Source organism: Callorhinchus milii, unplaced genomic scaffold (genome assembly GCF_018977255.1).
Source record: "Callorhinchus milii isolate IMCB2004 unplaced genomic scaffold, IMCB_Cmil_1.0 Scaffold3, whole genome shotgun sequence".
In the NCBI taxonomy this organism is placed as follows: domain Eukaryota; kingdom Metazoa; phylum Chordata; class Chondrichthyes; order Chimaeriformes; family Callorhinchidae; genus Callorhinchus; species Callorhinchus milii.
The window spans coordinates 69,200,132-69,223,912 of NW_024704744.1; the positions used below are offsets into that span (position 1 = coordinate 69,200,132).

A 23,781-nucleotide genomic window follows, 5' to 3' on the forward strand; every position below is an offset into this window, starting at 1 on the left:
ACATTTCACTACAATTTACAGCAAATTCCAAAAGCACTTTGAAACACTCTCCTGAAATACAGGAGCTGTTCCAAATATATATGTTCTTCAATATTGCCACCACAATGATTTGCTGCCATCTTGTGGATTCTGGGGGGTCCTTTGGTCTTATATAGGAGTCACCACTTTAAAAGAGGGCTGAGTCTTGCTCCCCCCCCCACCTTTTCTGAGCAATGACTGTGACTCTGTTCTCTTTGACTGACTCTCTACTCTCCCTCCCACTTCTCTTCCCCCTTCTCCCCCTTCCTCCTCTCTCCGCGACTCTCCCTCTCTGTCACGCTCTCTCTGTCACTCTGTGATTTTCTGACACTCTCCCTCTCTGTGTCCCACAATCTCGGTCACTGTATCTGTGACTTTCTCTATTATTGTCCCGGTCACACTCATTTTTGTCACTCTCTCTCCCTCCCTCCCAATTTCCTACTCTCTCTGTTACTCTTTCACTCTCTGTGATTCTCTCTATCTTTTTCTATGACTCTCTTTGTCACACTCCCCGATTCTCTCTTTATCTCTTTCTGTGATTCTCTCTCACACTCTCTCACTCTATCTTTCCATCATCACTCTCTCTCTCTCTTGTCACTCTCTCTCTCTGTGTCATTCCCTCTCTCTGACCTTCACTCTATTTCTCTCTGACTCTATCACACACTGTCTCTCTTGTCATTCTCTCTGACTCTCACTCTGTCTCTCTCTGACTATATTTCTCTGACTCTCACTCTATCTCTCTGTCATTCTCTCTCTCTGATTCTCACTCTATCGCTCTCTTAGTATATTTCCCTGACTCTTACTCCATCTCTCTCTGACTCCATCTCTCTGACTCTCACTCTATCTTACACTATGTCTGTCATTCTCTCACTCAATCTCAATCTCTCTCTCTGAATCTCACTCTACTACTACTACTACTACTACTATCATACTACTCTCTCTCTGTCATTCTCTCTCTCTCTCTCCTCTGACCCCTTAGCTCTCTCTATGTCACTCTCTCTCTATCTCTGACACACTCCCTCCCTCCCTCCTGTCATTCTCTCTGACCCCCTATCTCCCTCCCTCCCTCTCTCTCTGTCATTCTCTCTCTCTCCCCCCTCTCTCTGTCATTCTCTCTCTCCCCCTCTGTCATTCTCTCTCTCTCCCCCTCCCTCCCTCCCTCCCTCTCTCTCTGTCATTCTCTCTCCCCCCCTCCCTCTCCCTCCCTCCCTCTCTCTCTCCCTCCCTCCCTCTCTCTCTGTCATTCTCTCCCCCCCTCCCTCTCCCTCCCTCCCTCTCTCCTCCTCCCTCTCCTCTGTCATTCTCTCTCTCCCCCTCCCTCTCCCTCCCTCCTCTCTCTCTCCCCCTCCCTCCCTCCCTCTCTCTCTCTCTCCCTCCCTCCCTCTCTCTCTCCCTCCCTCTCTGTCATTCTCTCTCTCCCCCTCCCTCTCCCTCCCTCTCTCTCTCTCCCCCTCCCTCCCTCCCTCTCTCTCTCTCCCTCCCTCCTCTCTCTCTCCCTCCCTCCCTCTCTGTCATTCTCTCTCTCTCCCTCCCTCTCTCTCTCTCCCCCCTCCCTCCCTCTCTCTCTCTCTCTCTCCTCCCTCTCTCTCCTCTCTCCCTCCCTCCCTCTCCCTCCCTCTCTCTCTCTCTCCCCCCTCCCTCCCTCCCTCTCTCTCTCTCCCTCCCTCCCTCTCTCTCTCCCTCCCTCCCTCTCTGTCATTCTCTCTCTCCCCCTCCCTCTCCCTCCCTCTCTCTCTCTCCCCCTCCTCCCTCCCTCCCTCCTCTCTCTCTCCCTCCCTCTCTCTCTCTCTCTCCCTCTCTCCCTCTCTCCCTCCCTCTCTCTCTCCCTCCCTCCCTCCCTCTCTCTCTCTCTCTCCTTCCCTCTCTCTCTGTCATTCTCTCCCTCTCTCCCTCCCTCCCTCTCCCTCTGTCATCCTCTGTGTGTGAGCTGAAGCCGGGGGGTGGGGTGGGGGGGGGAGGAGCAGTCGGGGTTGTGATGGAGGCTGAGGCTGGAGCCGGTGTGGGCCGGGGAGCCCTGGCGGTGTAGCGGGAGCGGCTCGGCTGCGGGGATGGGCTGTGCTCAGCTGCTGGACCTCCTGGGTCAGGGGGTGTGGGCCTCGCTGACCGGCGGCTGGTACTTCGACCCCCATCAGAGCAGATTCTCCAACACCTTCCACCTGTACCTGTGGCTGTCGCTCCTGGGTTTGCCGCTGGTGCTGCACCTGGTAAGTGAGGCCCTGCCCGGCCACAGGCAGACAGAGCCCAGACCCAGGCCCAGGCCCTGCAGACAGACCCCAGGCTCAGGCCCTGCAGACAGACCCCAGGCCCAGGCCCAGGCCCTGCAGACAGACCCCAGGCTCAGGCCCTGCAGACAGACCCCAGGCCCTGCAGACAGACCCCAGGCCCTGCAGACAGACCCCAGGCCCAGGCCCTGCAGACAGACCCCAGGCCCTGCAGACCCCCCGAGGCTCAACAGAGTCACTGGCCGCCGCCGCATCTCCCCCCTCCCTCCTCTCTCACTCACTTACTCTCAGACCATCTTTATCTGCAGCACCTGCTCTCTCTCTCTCTCTCTCAGCCATCCCTCCCCAAGACTCCCTCCTGCCTCCTCCCCTCTCTCCTCCTCTCTATCCTCTCTTTTCGTCTCTCTATCCTCTCTCCTCCTCTCTATCCTCTCTTTTCTCCTCTCTATCCTCTCTTTTCTCCTCTCTATCCTCTCTCCTCCTCTCTATCCTCTCTTTTCTCCTCCTCTCTATCCTCTCTTTTCTCCTCCTCTCTATCCTCTCTTTTCTCCTCCTCTCTATCCTCTCTTTTCTCCTCCTCTCTATCCTCTCTTTTCTCCTCCTCTCTATCCTCTCTTTTCTCCTCCTCTCTATCCTCTCTTTTCTCCTCCTCTCTATCCTCTCTTTTCTCCTCCTCTCTATCCTCTCTTTTCTCCTCCTCTCTATCCTCTCTTTTCTCCTCCTCTCTATCCTCTCTTTTCTCCTCCTCTCTATCCTCTCTTTTCTCCTCCTCTCTATCCTCTCTTTTCTCCTCCTCTCTATCCTCTCTCCTCCTCTCTATCCTCTCTCCTCCTCTCTATCCTCTCTCCTCCTCTCTATCCTCTCTCTCTCCTATCTCCTCTCTATCCTCTCTCTCTCTATCTCCTCTCTATCCTCTCTCCTCCTCTCTATCCTCTCTCCTCCTCTCTATCCTCTCTCCTCCTCTCTATCCTCTCTTTTCTCCTCTCTATCCTCTCTTTTCTCCTCCTCTCTATCCTCTCTTTTCTCCTCTCTATCCTCTCTCCTCCTCCTCTCTATCCTCTCTCCTCCTCTATCCTCTCTTTTCTCCTCCTCTCTATCCTCTCCTCGGCCCTCTCCTCCTCCTCTCTATCCTTCTCCTCTCTCCTCTATTCGCTCTTCTTCTCCTCCTTCTCTCAATCCTCTCTCTTTTCTTCTTCTTCTCCTCTCTATCCTCTCTCCTCTCTCTGGCCTTATTCTCCTCCTCTCTATCCTCTCTATCCTTCTCCTCTCTCCTCTCTATCCTCTCTTTTCTCCTCCTCTCTCCTCTCTCCTCTCTATCCTTCTCCTCTCTCCTCCTCTCTATCCTCTATTTTCTCCTCTATTCTCTCTTCTCCTCCTCTCTATCCTCTCTCCTTCTTCTCCTTCTCTCAATCCTCTCTCCTTTCTGCTCCTCCTCTCTGGCCTTATTCTCCTTCTCTCTATCCCCTTCTCTCTATCTTCTCTCCTCTCTGGCCTTCTCCCTCCTCCCCTCTCTGTCATTATCCTCCTCCTCTCTATCCTCTTTCTCTCTCTCTGTCCTCTCTGCCCTTCCCTCTTTTTCCCTGCCCTTCTCTCTTCTCTCCCCCCTCTCTGCCCTTCTCTCCTCTCTTCTCCCCCCCAAACCTCCCTTCCTCGCCCCCCAAACCTCCCCGCCTCCCCCCCAAACCTTCCTTCCTCCCCCCAAATCTTCCCACCTCCCCCCAAACCTTCCCACCTGCCCCCAATCCCGCCTCCCCCCAAACCTTCCCGCCTCCCCCCAAACCTTCCCGCCTCCCCCCAAACCTTCCTGCCTCCCTCCAAACCTTCCCGCCTCCCCCTTCCCCTTCTCCACAAGTTTAAAATTTTCTTCTCAAACCGTCTTTATTTCTCATTCCTTCCTCATAAATTTGACTTGTCATTTTTATACATTTCTCTGCCTCCGATAAACGCCTGTGCCCCGCAGACCTCACATGTGCAATATTGTAGCTTGAGTTCGCTACTGACTGCTCAGGTGCACAAACAATTATGTTTTTGGAAGATCACATATTTTCAAAATAATATCCCTGGTTTCTGCACCACAATGGCCTGCACTTACATAATATGTTTCATCTGAGAGATTGGGGTGGAGGAGAGGTCGACAGGAGATAGCTGAAGTGTCAAGGAGAGAGGATTTTAAAAAAAAGATCTAAAAATTGAGAGGGAATGAGGGAGTTAGGGTATGAGTCTCAAAGCACTTGACACTGCTGACTGGATACCTGAGCTGGAGTTGGGAACTGGGGGTGGGGATTGTAGAGAGGAAGATGACCAAAACCATGGTTAATGGGGTAAGTTTTGAGATAGGCCCTGAATGAGGGGAGGGAGGGTGTGGGTCGGAGGGACTCCAGGATCGAGTTCCATCACAGAAGATCAGAATGGCAGGAAGCCTGCCCGCTGATGGTAGTGTAATAATAATCCCTCCAAAAAACAAAACAATAATAAATTGGTCGTTTTCAATCCACGACTGTTTGTGGGACATTGCTGTGCGCAATTGGCTGCTGCGTTTGCCCACAAATATACAGTCAATTCACTTTACAGTATATTCTGTGAAACGCTTTGGGACGTCTAGAAGACGTGAAAAGCGCTATATCAAATGCAAGGATTATTATTATTATAGGGTGGAAGGGGGAGGGGAAAAATGGGCATGAAGATGGCCAGGGTTCGCTGAGCAAAGGGAGCTGCCAGGTTGGTGAATTTTTTAGGAGTTTACAGAGATAGGATGAGACAAGACCGTGAAAGGATTTGAGAGTGAGAACGAGGATCGTGAACTAGATCCACTGGAGGAATGGGGAGCCAATGGACCTAAGCAAGGATGGAGGTCATAGAATCACAGAGCCTGGTGTGGGAGAGGAGGACTGCAGAGTACCACAAAAGGTGCAGGCAATAGTTCCAAAATTACTGCACCAAATATTATGTTTTCTCTCAATAATAATAATAATCCTTGGATTTGATATAGCGCCTTATCACGTCTTCAAGATGTCTTCAAGCACTTCATAGAATATACCGAAAAGCAAATTGACTATATATTTTGCGGGCAAAATGCGGCAACCAATTGCGCACAGTCGTGGATTGAGTGACCATATTTTTTCATGAATTTTTTTTTGAAGAGATTATTACCCCCGTAAAAGCAATCCGCCAATCGACTAACAACCGGATTTCTATTTACTGCTCGGTAAACAGAGGTGTGTGGAGTAAGGAAACTACTTGCCCTCTCCACGAATTTGACCTGAAGTCCACTCGCTTGCGCGACGAGCTCTCTAGCCATTGAGCTACAGGACTCCACAATTTATATGCCACACAATGATATAATATTTACATTTGATGTTGCACCCTATCACATAATTGAGACATATCAAAGAGCTTCACAGGAATTACTGTAATGTGTAGTAAATGTGTCTTTGCAGGTGAACAGCAGTCAATTTGTGCACATCAATGGCTCACAAACAGTCATGAAGTGAATGACTAATTGTGGGTCAGTGACCCTTTATTTCATGCATTGGTATAATTTTATCTTTGCCACTACTTTGGGTTTGTTCCTCAACTATGGTTTCAGTTTTTCCCATTTGCGTAAATGATAAATGATTACTGGGGAGATCACAATTTAATACTCTTTACAGATTTGGGGCAATCTACTTCCGAAAGCGCAGTCAACTCTTGCAATTTCAGTATGGGTGCTGATGGAAATTAAACCACCTGATAATTTTCCAAACTAAATGTGTATATTTTGGTTTTGTTCTTCAATGGTGAAAGACCAGTAAAGAGTGATGACTCTTTAAGCTCTCCGGGATGCTATCTCGCGTGAAGGGCACTATATAAATGCAAGTTGTTGTTGTTTGTTGTTGACTCTATGGAGCATCTTGCAAGGCTGGAGAAAACACAACTGGGAGGAAACAAGATCAATGTCTTTAAAATACTGAAAGAAATAGGTGATGTAGGTAGATGCTCTATTGTAACTGCAGAAAGAACATTGGTATTATTATTATTATTATAGGAATAGATGCAGACTGAGATGCGCAAATACTCCAGATTATGGGACATAATGGCTTCTGTCTTGACGTAAGGAACTGGCTGGGTCAAATATAGTGATGGTGGGGGAGAGGGATTGATGCAAATTCTATGATTTTTTTAAATTGTCTTTGGGAAACAAAAGTAGCCAAACTTTCCCCTAGGATAGGAACATGAAACAGAAAGAAGAGAAGCCCAATCAGTTTATCAGATCTTGGAAGATCTTTTTAACCCAATTCGCTGCTCTATCGCCATCCCCCTTAATACCTGTTACCCAGGTATATCAGTCTCTATTTTAAATATTTCTATTCCTTCCGTCTCTACAGCTTTCTGGGGAAGAACGTTCCACAACTTCAAAACCCTCAGTGTGAAGAAATGCTTCCTTACTTCAGTTCTAACTATCTTAATCCTGATTTTAATGCTATGTTCCTTTGTAATGATTCCACTATCAAAGGGAAGAATCGTCCACTATCTAACCTATCAATTCCTTTCATTATTTAAATACCTAGACCTCCTATGCTTTAAGAAATTTAACTCCAGTCTACCAACCTTTCATCGCAGTTAAGTCTCCTCAGTGTTGACATTAATCTGGTGAACAATGGAGAGAAGGGGATATTGAGTCCACAATAGGCTCTGGGACATAAGTTATGTGTGATACGTTGATGTCGTGGCCTTGATGGCCACGCTTCCCTAATGTTAAATATTGTTCTCACTTTCTGGAATAAGCACGCCATTTAGCACCAGGAGCTTTAATCTAATATTCTTTTACATTTTAGAAAATCATCCAATCCTTGTTTTTGCATTGTTATGACCTAAGAGATTCATAATTGTTTTTCAGCAGAAGTTTGCAACTACTGTAGAAAATATGATGACTAAATATCACTGCATGAATTTGCATTTGATTAGTACAATACTGTAGAAGCTGTTGCGGAACGTTACTTGTTCTGTTGGGAAACTGGGTGGTCTCCCTACCAACCTGCCCGCTCCCTCCATTTATCGGGCTCTGGTCTGCTCCATGTCTCCCGCCCGACCTGCCCTACCATCGGTGGCCGGGCTTTCAGCCTCTCTGCCCCCACACTCTGGAACTCCATCCCACGCTCTCTTCGCTTCGCTTCCTCCCTTGCTTCCTTCGAGGCTGGTCTCAAGACCTTTTGCTTCAACCGTGCCTTCGGTCTCCCTCCCACCTCTCTGCCTTCCCTCACCCCTACCCCACCCGTCCCCCATGCTCGGGCCCCGACACCTGACTGTTCAGCGCTTTGGGACGTCCTCCCGACATGAAAGGCACTCTGTAAATGTAATTTTGTTGTTGTCTCAGTACTACGATATCTGTGTGACAAATAACAACACCCACTGAAATCATCTCCTAATTTCTCTGGAAGTCGCTGGGAACACTCAGCAGGTCAGGCAGCATCTTTGGAGAAAGGAAAGTGGGTTAACATTTCAGATTGATGACCTTTCATCAGAACTGATAAAGGTCATCGACCTGAAACATTAACCCACTTTCAACTCTTCATACATGGTGTCTGACCTGCTGAGTGTTCCCAGTGACTTGTTTTTATTTCAGATTTCCAGCATCTGCAATATTTTGCCTTTCTTCCCCCTTAATTTCTTTATTTTTTCTAATTTCTCTATTGATCATGTTTTATTATTCAAACTGCAGGAACCTTAACTGTCAAAATACCCCATTCAATATCCTGTCAGTTGCGCAGTATTTTCGTAAATCATGTTTAGCTGTTTTATTTTACAATGTGCAATAACAATAAAGAGGCTCAATAAATGTACCAGAGACAGGTGGAGATTTGAGTGCATGTTGCAGCTTTACAGTATGATACATTGTGCTAAAACGGTGAGCAATCAACTCTATTAAAAGTGGAAGTCTTCGTTATTTGTATCATTTGAACTATGTGAAAGCCTCAGCTTTGAAGAGAAAAAAAATTGCAATTATTTCATAACACATCAAAACATCTCAATGTATTTGACACATAATTACTGTGAAGTATTTGTAGTCAAACACAGTACCCCAGCAAGGTCTCATGAGCAGCCATGAAGTGAATGACCAGTTAATCTGGATGATTGTTGGTAGTGTAACATAATCTTTAATGTCCACATGATGAACATGCAGACAATACCTTGATGTAACGTTTTATGAGAAGGATGGCACCTCCAATAATGCAGGGCTTGGAGGGATTAAGCTCCCAAGGGTTGGTTTATGACTGGGTTTCCTGCCTGTATAAAACACTTGATGCCAGTGATTCCAGTCTTGTTTAACGTGGAAGGCAGGGAATTATAGGTATCTTAACTTGACACCTCCAAAAGAGGAATATTTAAAGAATTACAAAGTAAACTATTCTACAGATAAATCATTTGATTTTATTGGATTGATTATTGTTGATTATTCTTTAAGGGAGTAACTTGCTGAGTGAATGAAGATAATATAGTTAATATTAGGGATTTTAATTTTCTCTTTATGCAAGTGCTAAACTAAACATGTGCTAAGTTGGTATTTCACAATATCCACATGGTCATTTTAAATAGGACAATTTTGTGACATCAAATACAATTGGGATGCAACTTGTAGTGTAATAATGAATGGGTACACACAATTGGAATCCATACAAAATGCAATTTGGACAAAATAACTACAAAAGGAGAGAGACCCAGAGAAACTCAAAGATAAAAGCTTCAATCACCAAGAGGTGGAATTGTTGCTTGCTGAAACTTTGGCATACGAAAGGAACCCCCGGCCAAAGCGACATATCTGGTATAAGAAAAATAGCTCAAATTTGAATACTGCGTCTGAAATTACACCTGGAAGCAATACAGAAGATGTTACTGATGGCAAATGGCATGCCTGAGAAAAATTGACTCCTAGTCGAGCACTCCCTCAGGGCTTCAGGGAGTGACTCAAGTATCGAGGAACAACCTAATGCTGGTGGAGGAGACAGCTGTCCAGACACTTGTACCAGAGGTAGTTGCTGGTCTGCATGTGATACAGGTTGATTGTGACAACATCGCTTCAAAACCACCTGAAGGGAAGCCATCACCCAACAAGTTCTGATTCTTTTGTCATTTATGCTTGTTTCACAATTTGTTTCAGGATGTTTTTGTGCTTGAACAAACTATGTTGAAAAACAGGAGAGTTTGTATATACATAATGCATACAATGGCTGACACAGTGCATTAACTACATTCCTTTGTTCATAGTACTATAGTCCACATTATCATGAACTTGGAAGGGCATTATTAATGTATATAGAGAGGAGTAGGTTACTGACACTGACTCCTGTGCTCAAGTTTCGTATAGGCTTTGGATTCTTCCCACTCAGCTCTCGTTAACCCTGTAAGTCAAAGCTCTACCAGGTTGGGTGGTCCTAACTGGACAATAATAATAATCCTTGCATTTAATATAGCGCTTTTTCACGTCTTCTAGACGTCGCAAAGCGCTTCACAGAATAGACTGTAAAGTGAATTGACCGTATATTTGTGGGCAAAATGCGGCAACCAATTGCGCACAGCAGTGTCCCACAAACAGTCGTGCATTGAAAATGACCAATTTATTATTGTTTTGTTTTTTTGGAGTGATTATTATTAGGTGTGTGGAGTAAGGAAACTTGCCCAAGCTTTCGCCCTGTCTGGAATTGAACGCAGGTGCTCTAACCATTGAGCTACAGAACTCCACAAATAGGAACAGGAGTAGGCCATTTGGCCCCCCGAGCCTTCCCAGCCATTTAATAAGATCATGGCTAATCTTCTAACCTAATTCCATTTACCCGCTCTATCCCCATATCCCTTAATCCCTTTTAAAAAATCTATCGATCTCAGTCTTGAATATTTTCAATGACTGAGCATCCACAGCCTTCTGGGGTAAAGAATTCCATAACTTCACTACCCTCTGAGTGAAGAAATGTTTTCTCAACTCAGTTCTAAAGGGCTGACCTTTAAACCTGAGACTATGATCCCTAGTTTCAGATTCTCCAACCAGGGAAAACAGTCTCACACTATCTACCCTGTCAAGACCCTTAAAAATCTTATAAGTTTCTATAAGATCACCTCTAATTCTTCTATGTTCTCGCTTGCAAGGCAAATGCTCTAACCACTGAGCTGCAGGACTCCACAGCTACAGGACACCACAAGAAGGCTGAAAGCCTGGCAGGCAATGCTGTCAATGGCAAGCTATGCGGTTTTAGCTGGTTAAACTCCAGCAGTACCCCAACCATATTCTGGGGTCCCCAAACCTGGGCTCGTGCCAACCTGTGCCTAACACTTTCTGGAATTAGGTAAGCAGGATGCACCCCTCCAAGGAGAGAGTGCACATTCAATTCCAATAAACATCTCTGGAATTCTCATGTATAAATGGGATGCGTGGAACTCTGTTTGATTTGGATACTCTTAAGCATGGCGATGTGTCTGACATCCATCTGACCCCCCAAAAATGTCGGCAATGCAAAAGAGTCAAAACAAAAATGCAACTTGCGCAGCAAAAAATTCTGTTTTTCCCCATCTTTGCACAGGATGTAAATACTGGTACCGATACATGTCTAAGTTAAGGAAGATAATGTGTACCTCTATTCTCTGTTCTTAATATGGCAGGTGTTATTTTGCAAGACAAACATGCAGCATCACTGTTCCACTAGATGCTTAGTGAAGCGACTGCTTTAGGCAACTGAAGTAAAGACTCGATCAACTCTCATTTATCAGATTGCCATAGGTTGGAGTCAAATAAATGTGTCTATCCCTTCTGTTTGAAAGTATTAAGTTAACCACTGGCCAGATGTCCATTTTTATTGGAAAAAGCTACTGCAACTCATTCCAACATGGTAAATAGCAACTGCTTTCTTTATACATGTGACACTTTCTTCATAGCCTGATGCTTTTGAAATAACTACTTACGCAGCTACAGGCCAAGGCTATGCTATTTCAAGAGTCAACTAGTTTTTGTGACTTTGAGTGAACTTTGATCAAAGGAGGATGAACTGGACCCTAGTGCAGCAATGAAGTGATCATTTCTTTGAATTGACTAAAGATGTAATATTGCAAAAACAGAATGCATTGAGCAGACCCAATAATAAATTAGGAGTGAAGAAGAAGGGAAGCGCGATAAGAGAGTTATAAGGTTGTTTTGTAGTTTGAAAATGTATTTGGCCATTGTTATCCATATGCATATTCCTCAATGATCAAAGGAGGAGTTTAATCACTGCAGAACCTTGTTTTAGATGTTGTAGGATCTGTAATTTGTCCTTTAGCCTAAGGTGGATGAGCAAGTCATTGGGACCTGTTTGAGCTCCAGATGTGTTTTCAGGATGGTTTCAGCTTCTGTTCTTTTCACTTTGCACTTCCCCTGAATGTAACATCAGTTCATTTGATCTCAGTAACTTATACAAGACCAGGACACTGGATTTACTTAAGACAGGAAGGCTGAATGTGGAAAAAGTTAAGTTCCCAATTGTATTTATTGGAGGCAAAAAGATTATGTATATGATGACGTTATTCACGTACAATGTAGATAAGGAAAATTGTGCATGCAAGATTGCAGAAAGAAAGAGAGAGGAAGAAAGTGAAAACAATGTCTAAGAAATAAGCACTATGTAATGATGCCCTTACCATAACATTTTGTACATTGTAGGTTTAATTGGTGATTTGTAGAAACAAAAACAACAACTGCTGTTTTGAAGCACTGAGTTCAGCTGATTAGAATGTTTGCAGAATCCCCTTCTCTTGGTAATGTTGCTAAAATGAAAGCAAATGCACCACACTTGGGGATCTCAAGAGTAAACTTTTTTATTTAATAATATTTTTTTAAAGGGTTGAAGTCAACAACATTTACAATGGTATAATATTGATTTTTAATAATGAGCACTTTGCACAATAGAATCAAAAGCATGTAGTCCAAGTAACAAATTATTTATAGTGTAATGTATATTAATCTGCAGTTATACTGGTAGTTTGTACTTTTATTTGGCCTGTGTAAACGGATGGATGGTGTAATGTATACCCAAAATACCAACTACCAAGCAGAGCATTTGCATAGTCGAGCCTGGAGGTGATGAAGGCATGAACAAGAGTTTCAGCGGCCTGAGGGGTGAGGTGGTGGCAGAGTCGGGCGATGTTACGGAGGTGAGGGAAGGCAGAGCAGGTCATGGCTTGGATGTGGGGAAGAAAAGACAGTTGAGGGTCGAACAAGACACCCAGGTTCCTGACTGGCTCGGTGAGTTGTAGTGTGCAGCCATGGAGGTTGATGCTGCCAGAGCCTGAGGTGCTGAGGCGCTGGTGTGAGCCAATCAGGAGGGCCTCAGTCTTGTTCACATTCAACTGTAGGAAGTTTGCCCTCATCCAAAACTTGATGTCCGACAGACAGTCTGTCAGGACAGCAGTGGTCCTGGAGTTGAGGGTGGAGGCAGAAAGATAGAGTTGGGTGTCATCCGCATACATGTGGAAGTTGACTCCATGTCTGTGGATGATGTCACCAAGGGGAGCATATAGATATTAAAGAGGAGAGGGCCAAGGACAGAGCCCTGGGGGACACCAGGCGTGACAGTGCGGGGGCTGGAGGAGAAACCGTTAGAGGCAACAAAAGGTCAAAGTATTCCTTGTTTCTGTGATATCAATACATTTCATACTCAAACTTGTGACATTATGGGAGTAGTTGGGCCTTCCTACACAACTGTTTTACCAGGGCACTGCTTGGAGAGCTGTCAAGCTATCACCCCTCATACCCGAGAAAAACTACAGCATGGCACATCCTTTTGAATCCTGTGAATCTGTGTGGCGTAGCAATTGTGTTTGAGTGAGATTGTAGTACTCATTTAAGTTTTATGTGCAGATTTCTCCTCAGTAGGAATGGGTGGGGAGCGTTTCTAGGCAGTAATTTTGTTTAGGGCTTTGGTAGAATGAGACTTTCCCAAACACATTCCTACTTGTATTTTAAATGGGATTGAATGTGTATCATCTTGTTTGATTGCCTGCTGCAATACTGTATAAGATTAATATTTGTTTTGTTAATTGATGAAAATATGGAAGGATTTGCTTCTCCACAGCTCTGGCTGTATCGTCGGCCTTTCAAATCTGCTTGGTGAAAAATGCTGTTTGCTAATATTTAATTTAGACTCCAAATTGACAGAGATTTAATCCAGTGGTTCCATTTTCAAGAAACTCCAATAATACCCTTATCTCGCTACTTCAGTAGTGTAATTCTGTGCTTGGGCACAAATGATGTTAGCTTCAAAGCTCTGGCTTTATGACCAATAAAGCTGGAGATAAGTGATAGTATTGTCTAGAAGGAAACAAGCTTGTAAAGCCATAATGTCTTGGAGAACGGGGTCGTTAGGTTCCTTGAAGGGGGAATTCAGTGTTCCATAATATCAGTATTTTTGGTTGATATCATACCATGAGACTTGGGCTTTCTTTTAAAGTGTTCTCCTCTGAATTTTGTTTTCCTTTTAATTATTGGTATCCGTAATAGATTTTGGGGTAATCTGGATATATATTTTTGTATTGTGTGTGAGTATATTATATGCACAGTATTGCTCCCTTCTCTTGATTTTGCTGCTTTATTTCAAGCTTATTATTTAAGCCTTATTAAAAGCTTTTTTGTAATTCTTTAAATGAACATGTGCTCACGTACATCCGGAGGCGATTCCCAGCATAAAGGGCGCTATATAAATGCAAGTTGTTGTTTCTAAGCACGGTTGAAAAGGAAAGTTTTCAGGCGGGACTTGAAAGAGGGGAGAGAAGGGGCAAGGCAGAGGGATTGAGGGAGAGCGTGCCAGAGTTTTGGGGCATAGTGGCTGTAAGCGCGACCTCCGATGGTGGGGCGGAAGGTGTGAGGGACCAGCAGGAGGCCGGTGCCAGTCGACCGGAGGTGCCGGGTGGTGGATTGGGGAGAGGAGGTCAGAGAGGTAGGGAGGTGCAACGGAGTGAATGAATTTGAACGAGAGTGAGGATCTTGAAGTCAATCTGTTTGGTGATGGGGAGTCAGTGGAGCCTGGCCAGAACTGGTGAGATGTGGGTATGGAGTTTGGTCCGGGTCAGTATGCGGGTGACAGAGTTTTGAATGAGCTGGATCTTGTGAATGGTGGAGCTGGGGAGACCAGCGAGGACTGCGTTGGAGTAATCCAGGTGGGAGGTGACAAACGCATGCATTTTAAACCAGATATCTATATTGCTCTTGATTAAAATTTATTTCTGAGGCATGTCTCTCTACTTTGCACTTATTGTGACTTAACACAAAATTTACATACATTATAAGAGAAATAGCACAAAAGATAGTAGATGAAGTTGATTGATTCTGACCCTGTTTTAATGTATTCCTAAGGTAGATGCAGAAATGCATGGGCATATTAACACCCACAATGATGTAAGGTTGTGTTTTAAGGAACACAAAACCTTGCATGGATAACAGGAGCTGAATGGAAGAATCAACAACAACTTGCATTTATGTAGTGCCCCTCACAAGGGTAGCGTCCAGAGCGCTTGACAATGGCGGAGCACAATGCCAAGCCGGGGCGAGGGCGAAGGTGACCGCACCCACAGAGAATAGAAAGGAGATGGAAGGGGCAATGAGGAGGGATAGAGGAAGAGTGTTCCAGAGTTTTGTGGCGTTGTGGCTGAAAGCACGGCAACCAATGGTGGAACGGAAGGCACAAGGGCACAAGCATTATTATTATTATTATAATTATTATTAACAAATCTCTAATACCATGAGTGTTTCCGTTGCTCAAGTGGTCATTTATCATCTGACTTAACAGTCAGCATTTACTGCTTATTTGGTAAGGGAGGAAGTGAAGGAAATTATCACAACCAATCTTCATTACATCTACCTACATGCTTTCCAGCAAGGTCAGCGATGAGAGGTTTTAGCAAATTTTCAGCCTTTCAGAGTGCAGAATTTTGGTAAATTAGGATATTTATCAAATAAATTTGCCAAAATTCTTCACAATGTCAAATGTTAAGAAAATAGCCTTGTCTAAAGCCAGGTGGATGGAGGAAACTTGAAAAATTACTGGGTTGTGTGGATCATCAGCACACTGGATTTATTGATCACTTGTTGATGAAGTGTAAAATACACCTTTTTAAGTTTAAAACCCCAAAATATATGTAGAACAGATTTTGTTGTGGAGACACTGCACTTCATATTTATTGTGGAATTTGTCCTGAGATTGTAACTCTTATTTGGGGGTGGCAATCCTCTGATTACCTTCTCTATATTAAAGAGAAAGTAATCAGGGGATAAAAGTTACTGAATACTTTTTCATGTGAATAGCTATTTCAATGTTGTAAATACTTATTTTTCATTGAAATTTTAATTTTCTGGTTTTGTGTATTTTATCAAAGTCCACAAAATGTGCATTTTTTTTGTATTAAAAGAAGTTGTAAGTGATTAAATGTTAAAAATCTTTCTGATCTCTTTTGCTTTGCAGGCTGTATCTGCAAGCAGAGTGGCACTTGGTCTATATTGCTGCACTGTAGCTGTCCTTTTCGCTGTGATAAAGACAATCAACTATCGGCTTCATATGATGTTTGAGGAAGGAGAAGTAATACAACAAAGCAGTGTTGCTCAGACTGATACTGGTGCAAAGGACAGAGCAAGCTCTGGAAGACTGAATAATAACGAACAGGAACTAGTGCTTTCAGTTGATCCGGGGTAAGAAAACACAGATACATATTTTTTAAGCTAAGATTGATGTCCACGTATATATTTTAGGTGGAGCATTTTCCTTTGAGTTTACGGAGAGGAGGAGATTTGAGTATTGAGATATTTTCCCAATGTTCCCTTTTAGTTTCTTCGTGTTACACATCATATATCAAATGCAAGGATTATTATTATTATTATTATTATTATCACCAGCTGAGCAGGAGAATGGGTGATTTTTCCTTTGCTGTCTGGTTGGTGTTGCTTGCAGTTGTGAGAGGCAACCCCCTCCAGGGGGCACAATGCCACCACATTTATATTGTAGGGCTGCTTTCTGATAGCGAGATCAGGAATTCATCCTAAAATAGACTGTGTGTTTGAAACTGCATCTTGTACCTGCTGTTGTGTCTCTTCTTTCCCTCTTCAGAATTATTGCAAAACTATAATTTCCAAAAGAAAAAGCTCTTAAACTCTTTAAAATAAATTGACTGTTTTGCACACTGTAATATATGATTGCAAATTAGTTTTGTTGGGAAAAGCACATTTTATCTGATTATTCTTATACAGAAAGATATAATTGGTAGATTGCATAGTGGCATTTGTGAATAGCACCATATAAATGAAATCTTTAATTAATTATCTGCTCTTGTCTCTTCCTCCTGCTCCCCCATAGTTGAAATGTCAGTAAATGTCCTATTACGTGCCTGTTTAACTCGCATATTTTGATGCCTCTAGTATAGAATTATTGGTTAAGAAAGTACAACCACAAACATAATTTTGACATATATCAATCTTATATTTGTTTAATGCTAGAAAAGGTAATAACAATTTAAACTGAATAGAAAAACACAACACACTAGAAATTGATATTGGAAGGGAGTGAATCTCTATTAGGTGAAAAATATGGCATTTCAAAACAACAACAAATTGCATTTATATAGCGCCCTTCACTCGGAGAGCTTAAACAGATTTAGTAATGTATTGAATAATTATCAAATCTGTTATGAAATGTTGTATTTTTCACCCAGACAAGGAAATGGAATTTATTCTTCATTTAAATGAATACCTGTTCAGAAATTATGTCCATAACTGGAGGTTTTACAACCACCTTCTCTTCCAATAATTCTTTAGTAATTAATTAGATTTCCAATGCCCCCATTGAATCATTCTACCTCTAATTCAGTAGTGTAGTCTTGAGGCCACTTTGTAACACTTTCAAATTAGAAGCAAGAACTTCAGATGATCTTTTATTGGATTTGTCTTTAAAGGAAAAGACCAACACAAAGAAAGTGAAGCCAGGCAGCAAATAATGGAAGAAACTCATTGTATATATAAGAATCTCCCAGATGTTAATTTATTCCATCAGCAAGACATTGCTTTCATGTGAAGTGCTGCATGGAGATGCATTAGATAATGAAGTCTACCAGGAAATTCATTGAGTTCTCTGAACTGAGTATGTTCCTCTTCAATTCCTCAAATTATATGCTCTGAATAGGTTCTTATTAACAACAACAACAAAATTACATTTATAGAGTGCCTTTCATGTCGGGAGGACGTCCTGAGGCGCTGGCCACTCAGGGGTCAGGATCCGAGCATGGGGAAAGGTTGGCGTAGGGGTGAAGGAAGACAGAGAGGTGGAAGGGCGACCGAAGGCACGATTGAAGAGGAGGGTCTTGAGACCGGCCTTGAAGGAGGCAAGGGAGGAAGCGAGGCGAAGGGTCTGTGGGATGGAGTTCCAGAGTGTGGGGGCAGAGAGGCTGAAAGCCTGGCCACCGATGGTAGGGTGGGTCGAGCGGGAGACATGGAGCAGGCCAGAGCCCGCTGAACAGAGGGAACGGGCAGGTTGGTAGGGAGTCAGCAGGTCAGAGAGGTAGGTGGGGGCAAGGCCACATGGCCTTGAAAGTGAGAATGGGGATCTTGAATTCGATCCTCTGAGGGATGGGGAACCAGCGGAGTCGGGCAAGAGAGGGAGTGATGGGGTCATGGAGCCTGGTGGGCGAGAGTACATGAGCTGCAGAGTTTTGGATGATCTACAGCTTGTGAAGGGAAGAGTTGGGAAGGCTGAAGAGGCGGAAGTTTCCATAATCGAGGCTTGATGTGACAAATGCATGGGTAAGGGTTATTAAATGCCACAGGCTGTTTTGCCTATGCGTTAGCCAAAGTGCTGGTGTCCATCACAAAACAATTGCAAGGAAAGCATTTCACTTGTGTTAGAAACTCCAACTAGTTTTTTTGGACCAGTGAGAAATCTAAAATTAGATCCTGCAGAGTGTTGAATTAACTTCTAAGTAACTCGTATTTTGCACAGTGCTTACACAAACATTACATATTTACATACGATATCTATGATCATTGTAATTGACTCAAAAATGTTTTTGTGAGCCTCCCTCTGTTCAATATTTCTATATACTGTAATCAGCATACAAAGGAGACTAAAATATTTTATTCATAGAAACCGTTCAGATCTACGTTTTAGATATTTTCAAAGCAGCACTTACTTGGAGAATATCTTTGTCAGAAAAATACAGGTATTGGGAGAACAGAAACATCAACTTACCATGCCAAATCTTTAGTGTATCTTCAATGCACAACATTGGCAAATGTGACTAAGGACGTATATTTCTTCTGAGTTGTGAAGAATTGATATTGAAGTTGTGTAGTACGGATAGTTATCAATCTTGCAGAATTTTACTCTGTGAAACATATATAGTAATTGGCAAATTTTATATGCCTTTTTTCTCTTTTCCTTTATGTTATTTCCGTGAAATGATAGGAATCCTGTGGAGGATATTGCTTTGACTGAATTCAGCAGAGATATTTCATCACCACCAGACTGCAACAACTCAAAGCAGTCTATGCCTGACCTTGGGGTCAGTGATGGATCGGTAAGTAACTGGGTGGCAAGGAGCGATTTGTGGTTGGCATAGATAATATAGATGTAAGCAGGTTACTTGATTTAAACGGTGATCCTAGAACTGAATAATAATCATAATAATCCTTGCATTTGATATAGCGCTTTTCATGTCGGGAGGACGTCCCAAAGCGCTTCACAGAACACACTGTAAAGTGAATTGACTGTATATTTGTGGGCGAACGCGGCAGCCAATTGCACACAGCAATGTCCCACAAACAGTCATAGATTGAAAATGACCAATTTATTATTGTTTTTGGTTTTGGAGGGATTATTATTAGGCTCTGTGTGGAGTAAGGAAACTTGCCCAAGGTTTTGCCCTGCCTGGACGCAAATGCAACGTGAACAAGTCTCAAAAAAGATAATCAATCCGAACAGTCATTTTCCCACTGAGTGGAAGACTTGTCAAATTGATACAAACTAATACTGTCCTGATCGGTTCCTTTTAAAAAGGTGATGAATCAATACCTAGTTAAGAACAGGATTGAAAGTTACAGATACATATTGAGCAGATGATGAATCACTCTGTTGAGCACAGCAACTGTGACCTAAGGACAGTGAAAATGTCATCCATAGAATGACCTGCTCAGGATTCAATACAATATTCGATAAAATAAAAAGTAATCCTTGCATTTGAAACCTTTAGTCGAACCATCTCAAAATGCTTTGAGTTACTTATTGTAATGTGTAATGACTGCATTTGTGAGTGAATATCAATATCTTTCAATATCTTGGAATTTCACACGAATTAAGGATCAGAAAAAATCATGGCATCTTGTTTTGGAAGATTTTTCTTGCATTTATTAATTTCCCTGAAGAGATATATTAGTAGGCTGGAGCTCCTGATAGTGAAAATTGTACTTGGTTTGTTGGTGGAAGCATGTTTGATGAGATAAATTAACTTTAGTTAATGTTTATGGATTACATTTTAGAAAATCAAGAATGGTTTTGAAATATTATCAAATAAACTTAATAAAAGATTGTGGTGTGCTTTTTCCCTGTGACTTTCTAATGCTGTCTTGTAATCTACAACTAAATTTTATGAAATCCTTTTTATGGATGCATGGAAAAAAGTATTCATATTATACAAATGTACTTTGATTGACGATGAAGTGTTTTCTTAAAAGGCTCAATATGCCTCCAAATTTGCAGTCCTATTCCACTCCCCTTTCCTCAACTTGTGTTGATTTTGTGTGACAAATCTTATACATTTTGAAATAATGTAAACTGTGCCTGGTGTATGTATAAGACACTTAGCAACAAATTATTGCTTTCTGGCAGAAAAGATGGACACGTTGGAAAATGCTGTAAGGGTAGCCTTAAAATAAAAGCAGAAAATACTATTTAAATGAGGGGAGAGGGAAATGTGATCCCCCGCCAACCCCCATCTCTTTTCCTTCACTTTAAATTGGTTAAATACAAACTGCTCTCAAAAATGATTTTTTTTCAACCAGTGGTGAAAATTAAACTGCAGTAAAAGATCTCTGAGGGCACTGATATTTCTCAATGCTGAGTATTAGGTCATTGACTATTAACCTGTAGTCATATTCTTCATTCTCCTTTGGGGAATGACAGAGCCCAGTGGCACCTGATGTTTAATTTCAATGTATTTTTTAATTTGGAGCTGGAAGCTAAATGTTTTTTGAAGCACGCTGCTGGCTTGTTCCCTTGCCAATAGGCAGGTTGTGGATTTTATCCCAAAGGCTGCTTATCACTTGCGGTTACCTGCTTCATTTGGGATGATTGTTATCAGTTTGAACACAATTTGGGTATTAATATTCTGCAAGTGCAAGATTTAGTGAAGGGGGGAAATAACTGCCATAGCTTTCTGCTTTAAAAGGAGTCTGGACTCTCTATGCCAAGGTTAGCTTTTATGAAGGAAGGTAAGTGTGCTACATAAAGCTGCTGATGGGTGGGGGGAATAATTTGCAAAATATAATTTTATTCTGTAGCCAGACTCTTAAAGTGCGGTTGATGGAACTGCATGTTTAATTACAACTTGGAAAGAAGATCAAGGCCATCTTTTATAAATGGTTATTAACCATTCCAGCATTTTAACGTTACCAAACAAAACAACTTGAATTTGTATAGTGCTCTTCTCAAAGAATAATATCTCAGAGCACTTTACAGTGACCGGACAGGAACTGAGCAGGGGACTTGGGAGGGTGCAGTGCCATTAAACTGGTCTGCTGCACTTATATTGATGTTTCTCCCTCCTGGTGTGGAACTTTCATTTAACATTCATTTAAAAAGAAATCAAAAAGTTGATTTACTACAAAGAACAAAAAATGTTGTAATTAACATTTTTTTTTAAAAGTCAACAAATAAAATGAAAATCGAGCAAATCATAGTTGACCATGCAAATCTGGCTTGTAAAAATATTTTTTAAAATATACTAATTTGGTCATTCAATCCATGACTGCTTGTGCGACACTTTTGTGCGCAATTGGCTGCCGGTTTTGCTCACCAAATATACAGGCAATTCACTTTACAGTATATTCTGTGAAGCACTTTGAGACATCTCGAAGATGTGATAAGGCGCAATATCAAATGCAAGGATTATTATTGTATTTGACAATACATTACCTGTCCTCCCCAAGAGAGCGAATCTCAAGAGTTCTTTCCACTGAATTTAAAGATTCACTCCTCACATCATTAATAATTTAAAACAGGTTGAGGTTAAGCTAAAAGATTGTGTTTTTGTTTTACTGGCAGTAATTTTTTAAATTTGAAAGAAATAACACATCTGGTGATTGAATCTGAAAGTGGGATATTTGTATTTTCTCAGCAAATATTACTCTGCTTTTCAGCCACACTGAAAATGTTCTGTATTCATTGCTGTTTCTAACACACTAATAAAATCTTTCTTTGTTGCTAATAGGAACTACCAACAAATCCTAAAGATGCTGAAGAGCTTAAAGGTATTTGATTGTTCCCTTTGATTGTTTCAAACCCTAACATTTTGATATGACTACCTGCTCGTGTGTGTTACAATGTGCAGTACCTGTCTAAATGTGTAGCCACAGATGGTTTATGATGCTGATTAGTCAGGATTTCTTCCAGTTCTGTAGCTGAGTCCCTCCATTTCAATACAAAAAAAGTCAAAAGCATTGAATGATGCAGTTATTTCTTCTGACTGCTGTTTTCATCACATGTGAAGTTTGGATGAAGACAGCCCTCCGGCCCATTTGATCTCATCCTTCAATTCCTATCAACAGGATCAAGTTATTTCTTAAATGAGCCCAGTATCCTGGCCTCTATCACTCTTCCCAGTAACCCATTCCAGCTGTTGATCACCCTATGTCTAAAGAAATATCTCTTGGCATTCCTGAACCTGTGATCTCTTGCATCCCTTTAAACTGTAGAAATCTGATCTTAAATATGCATAATCCGGAAATCTGCTTAGGTTTAGTCTCAGCTGCTTAGATGTATAACTGACAGGAGACCAAGCAAAATGTGATTACCACATCAGCTAACTCAGCACAGACTGGAATTCGAATGTGCACTTTTCCACTAACCTCCCTTTTTTCATTTCACGATTATCCTCAATTTGTGCTCCCTTGTTGCTGACTCAGCAAACAGTGAAAGTCCATGTGGAAACATCGTCAGTTTTTCATGTAATTGCTACAGTTTTATAAGAGTAATAATCCTTTACCGGAAAAAACATCAGTAGAATATGTTTTATCTCTTAAATAGCTTTTTGACATGTTTTCCATTCATGTGCCTATATAACAAAGAGATGAATAGATTCATATAGTGCTGAAATGTTAAAGACCTTTTGAAATATTAAAAAATTACTTTTAACAAAACATCGGAACAGTAGTAGACCATTCAGCCTATCAAAACTATTCTGCCATTTTATTTGATCTATTATAAAATATCTTTTAATCCCATTTCCTCTCCTTTTCTCCATTTCCATTAATAATCTTACATCCCAATTAGTCATATTTTTAAACATCCCATTTGAATTTGTATCTACAGATTTCACATTCTCGCAACCCTTTGTGTGAAGACATGTTACCCGAATTACTTTCTTTTTCTAAGGCACATAACTGCATTATTTTAAATAAATACTGTGAATACTGGCATTGTGCTGTTGCTGCACTGGTTACAGAATGATGGTTCCACCAAATTCTCATAGCAGTGTTTCCAATGTTTCATTAAGAAAGATTTCCCTGATCCACCTGCTCTGTAGAATATAGTGCAGATTAATTGCCCAGTACTAAAAAATAAAACAACTGGAACTAAGTTCAGATCAAATGCAACTTTGGAACTGTGTCAGCTCTCACTATTTAAAGATGGTGTCAATCAATATACAAATACCAGTATTTCTGAATGTCAATAACACATAAATTGTAGAGTTCCTTAATATTACAAGTACGCACTATTACAAAAGGCATTTGTGGGAATTCTGAGTAAATTTATAGTGATCTTTTGAGCTGCATCTTTATGATTTTTGTGTGCTTTTTGACTTTGGTGGATTTGAATAGAGTCTGTTAAAGTTTTAATACTGAAAGGTGTTAAATGTATTGCAGAGAGAGACATTAGAAGACTTATTGGAGAAAGCAATAACTTACTACTTGATCCAGCTCAAGGAGTTCTATTGAAGGTTGGAAAAGAAAGAGAAGGTATTTCAGTATTCTAATACAAATGATGTACTTGTGGGTCTTTACATACTCTTTTACAATTTCTAATGACCTAAAAAAGTAGGAATTCCTGAGCACTCAAGACTGTATACATGGATGCAGAATATTCATTTGTGTTCTCCCTTTATTTTGGTGAATTTTAATTTTGTGCTTATCAAGGTGAGATTTTAGTTCTGGGATTTTGCCATTTTGGGCACTTATTGTAAATAAAATCAAGCACTTAGATTCGGTACAACACAGTTGATTGGAGATCAAAATTCCCTCTATATTCATGTATACAATCTTGAGTGCTCAGAAATTCCTACCCCATTCTCAGAA

The 23,781-nt window shown here is 41.8% G+C and overlaps 1 protein-coding gene across 1 annotated transcript in view; it reads left to right on the top strand.

Annotated features, from left to right (window-relative positions):
• Nucleotides 1–1,971: 1,971 nt before the first annotated feature.
• The window catches only part of LOC121848535 (pecanex-like protein 2), a 120,491-nt gene continuing 98,681 nt past the window's right edge, over nt 1,972–23,781 (top strand). Inside the window, exons 1-5 of the mRNA XM_042332957.1 lie at nt 1,972–2,222; nt 15,695–15,918; nt 18,680–18,791; nt 21,699–21,738; nt 23,353–23,445. Coding sequence (XP_042188891.1) covers nt 2,067–2,222; nt 15,695–15,918; nt 18,680–18,791; nt 21,699–21,738; nt 23,353–23,445 — 625 coding nt within the window. The 5' untranslated portion in view covers nt 1,972–2,066. The remainder of the gene's footprint in view (nt 2,223–15,694; nt 15,919–18,679; nt 18,792–21,698; nt 21,739–23,352; nt 23,446–23,781) is intronic.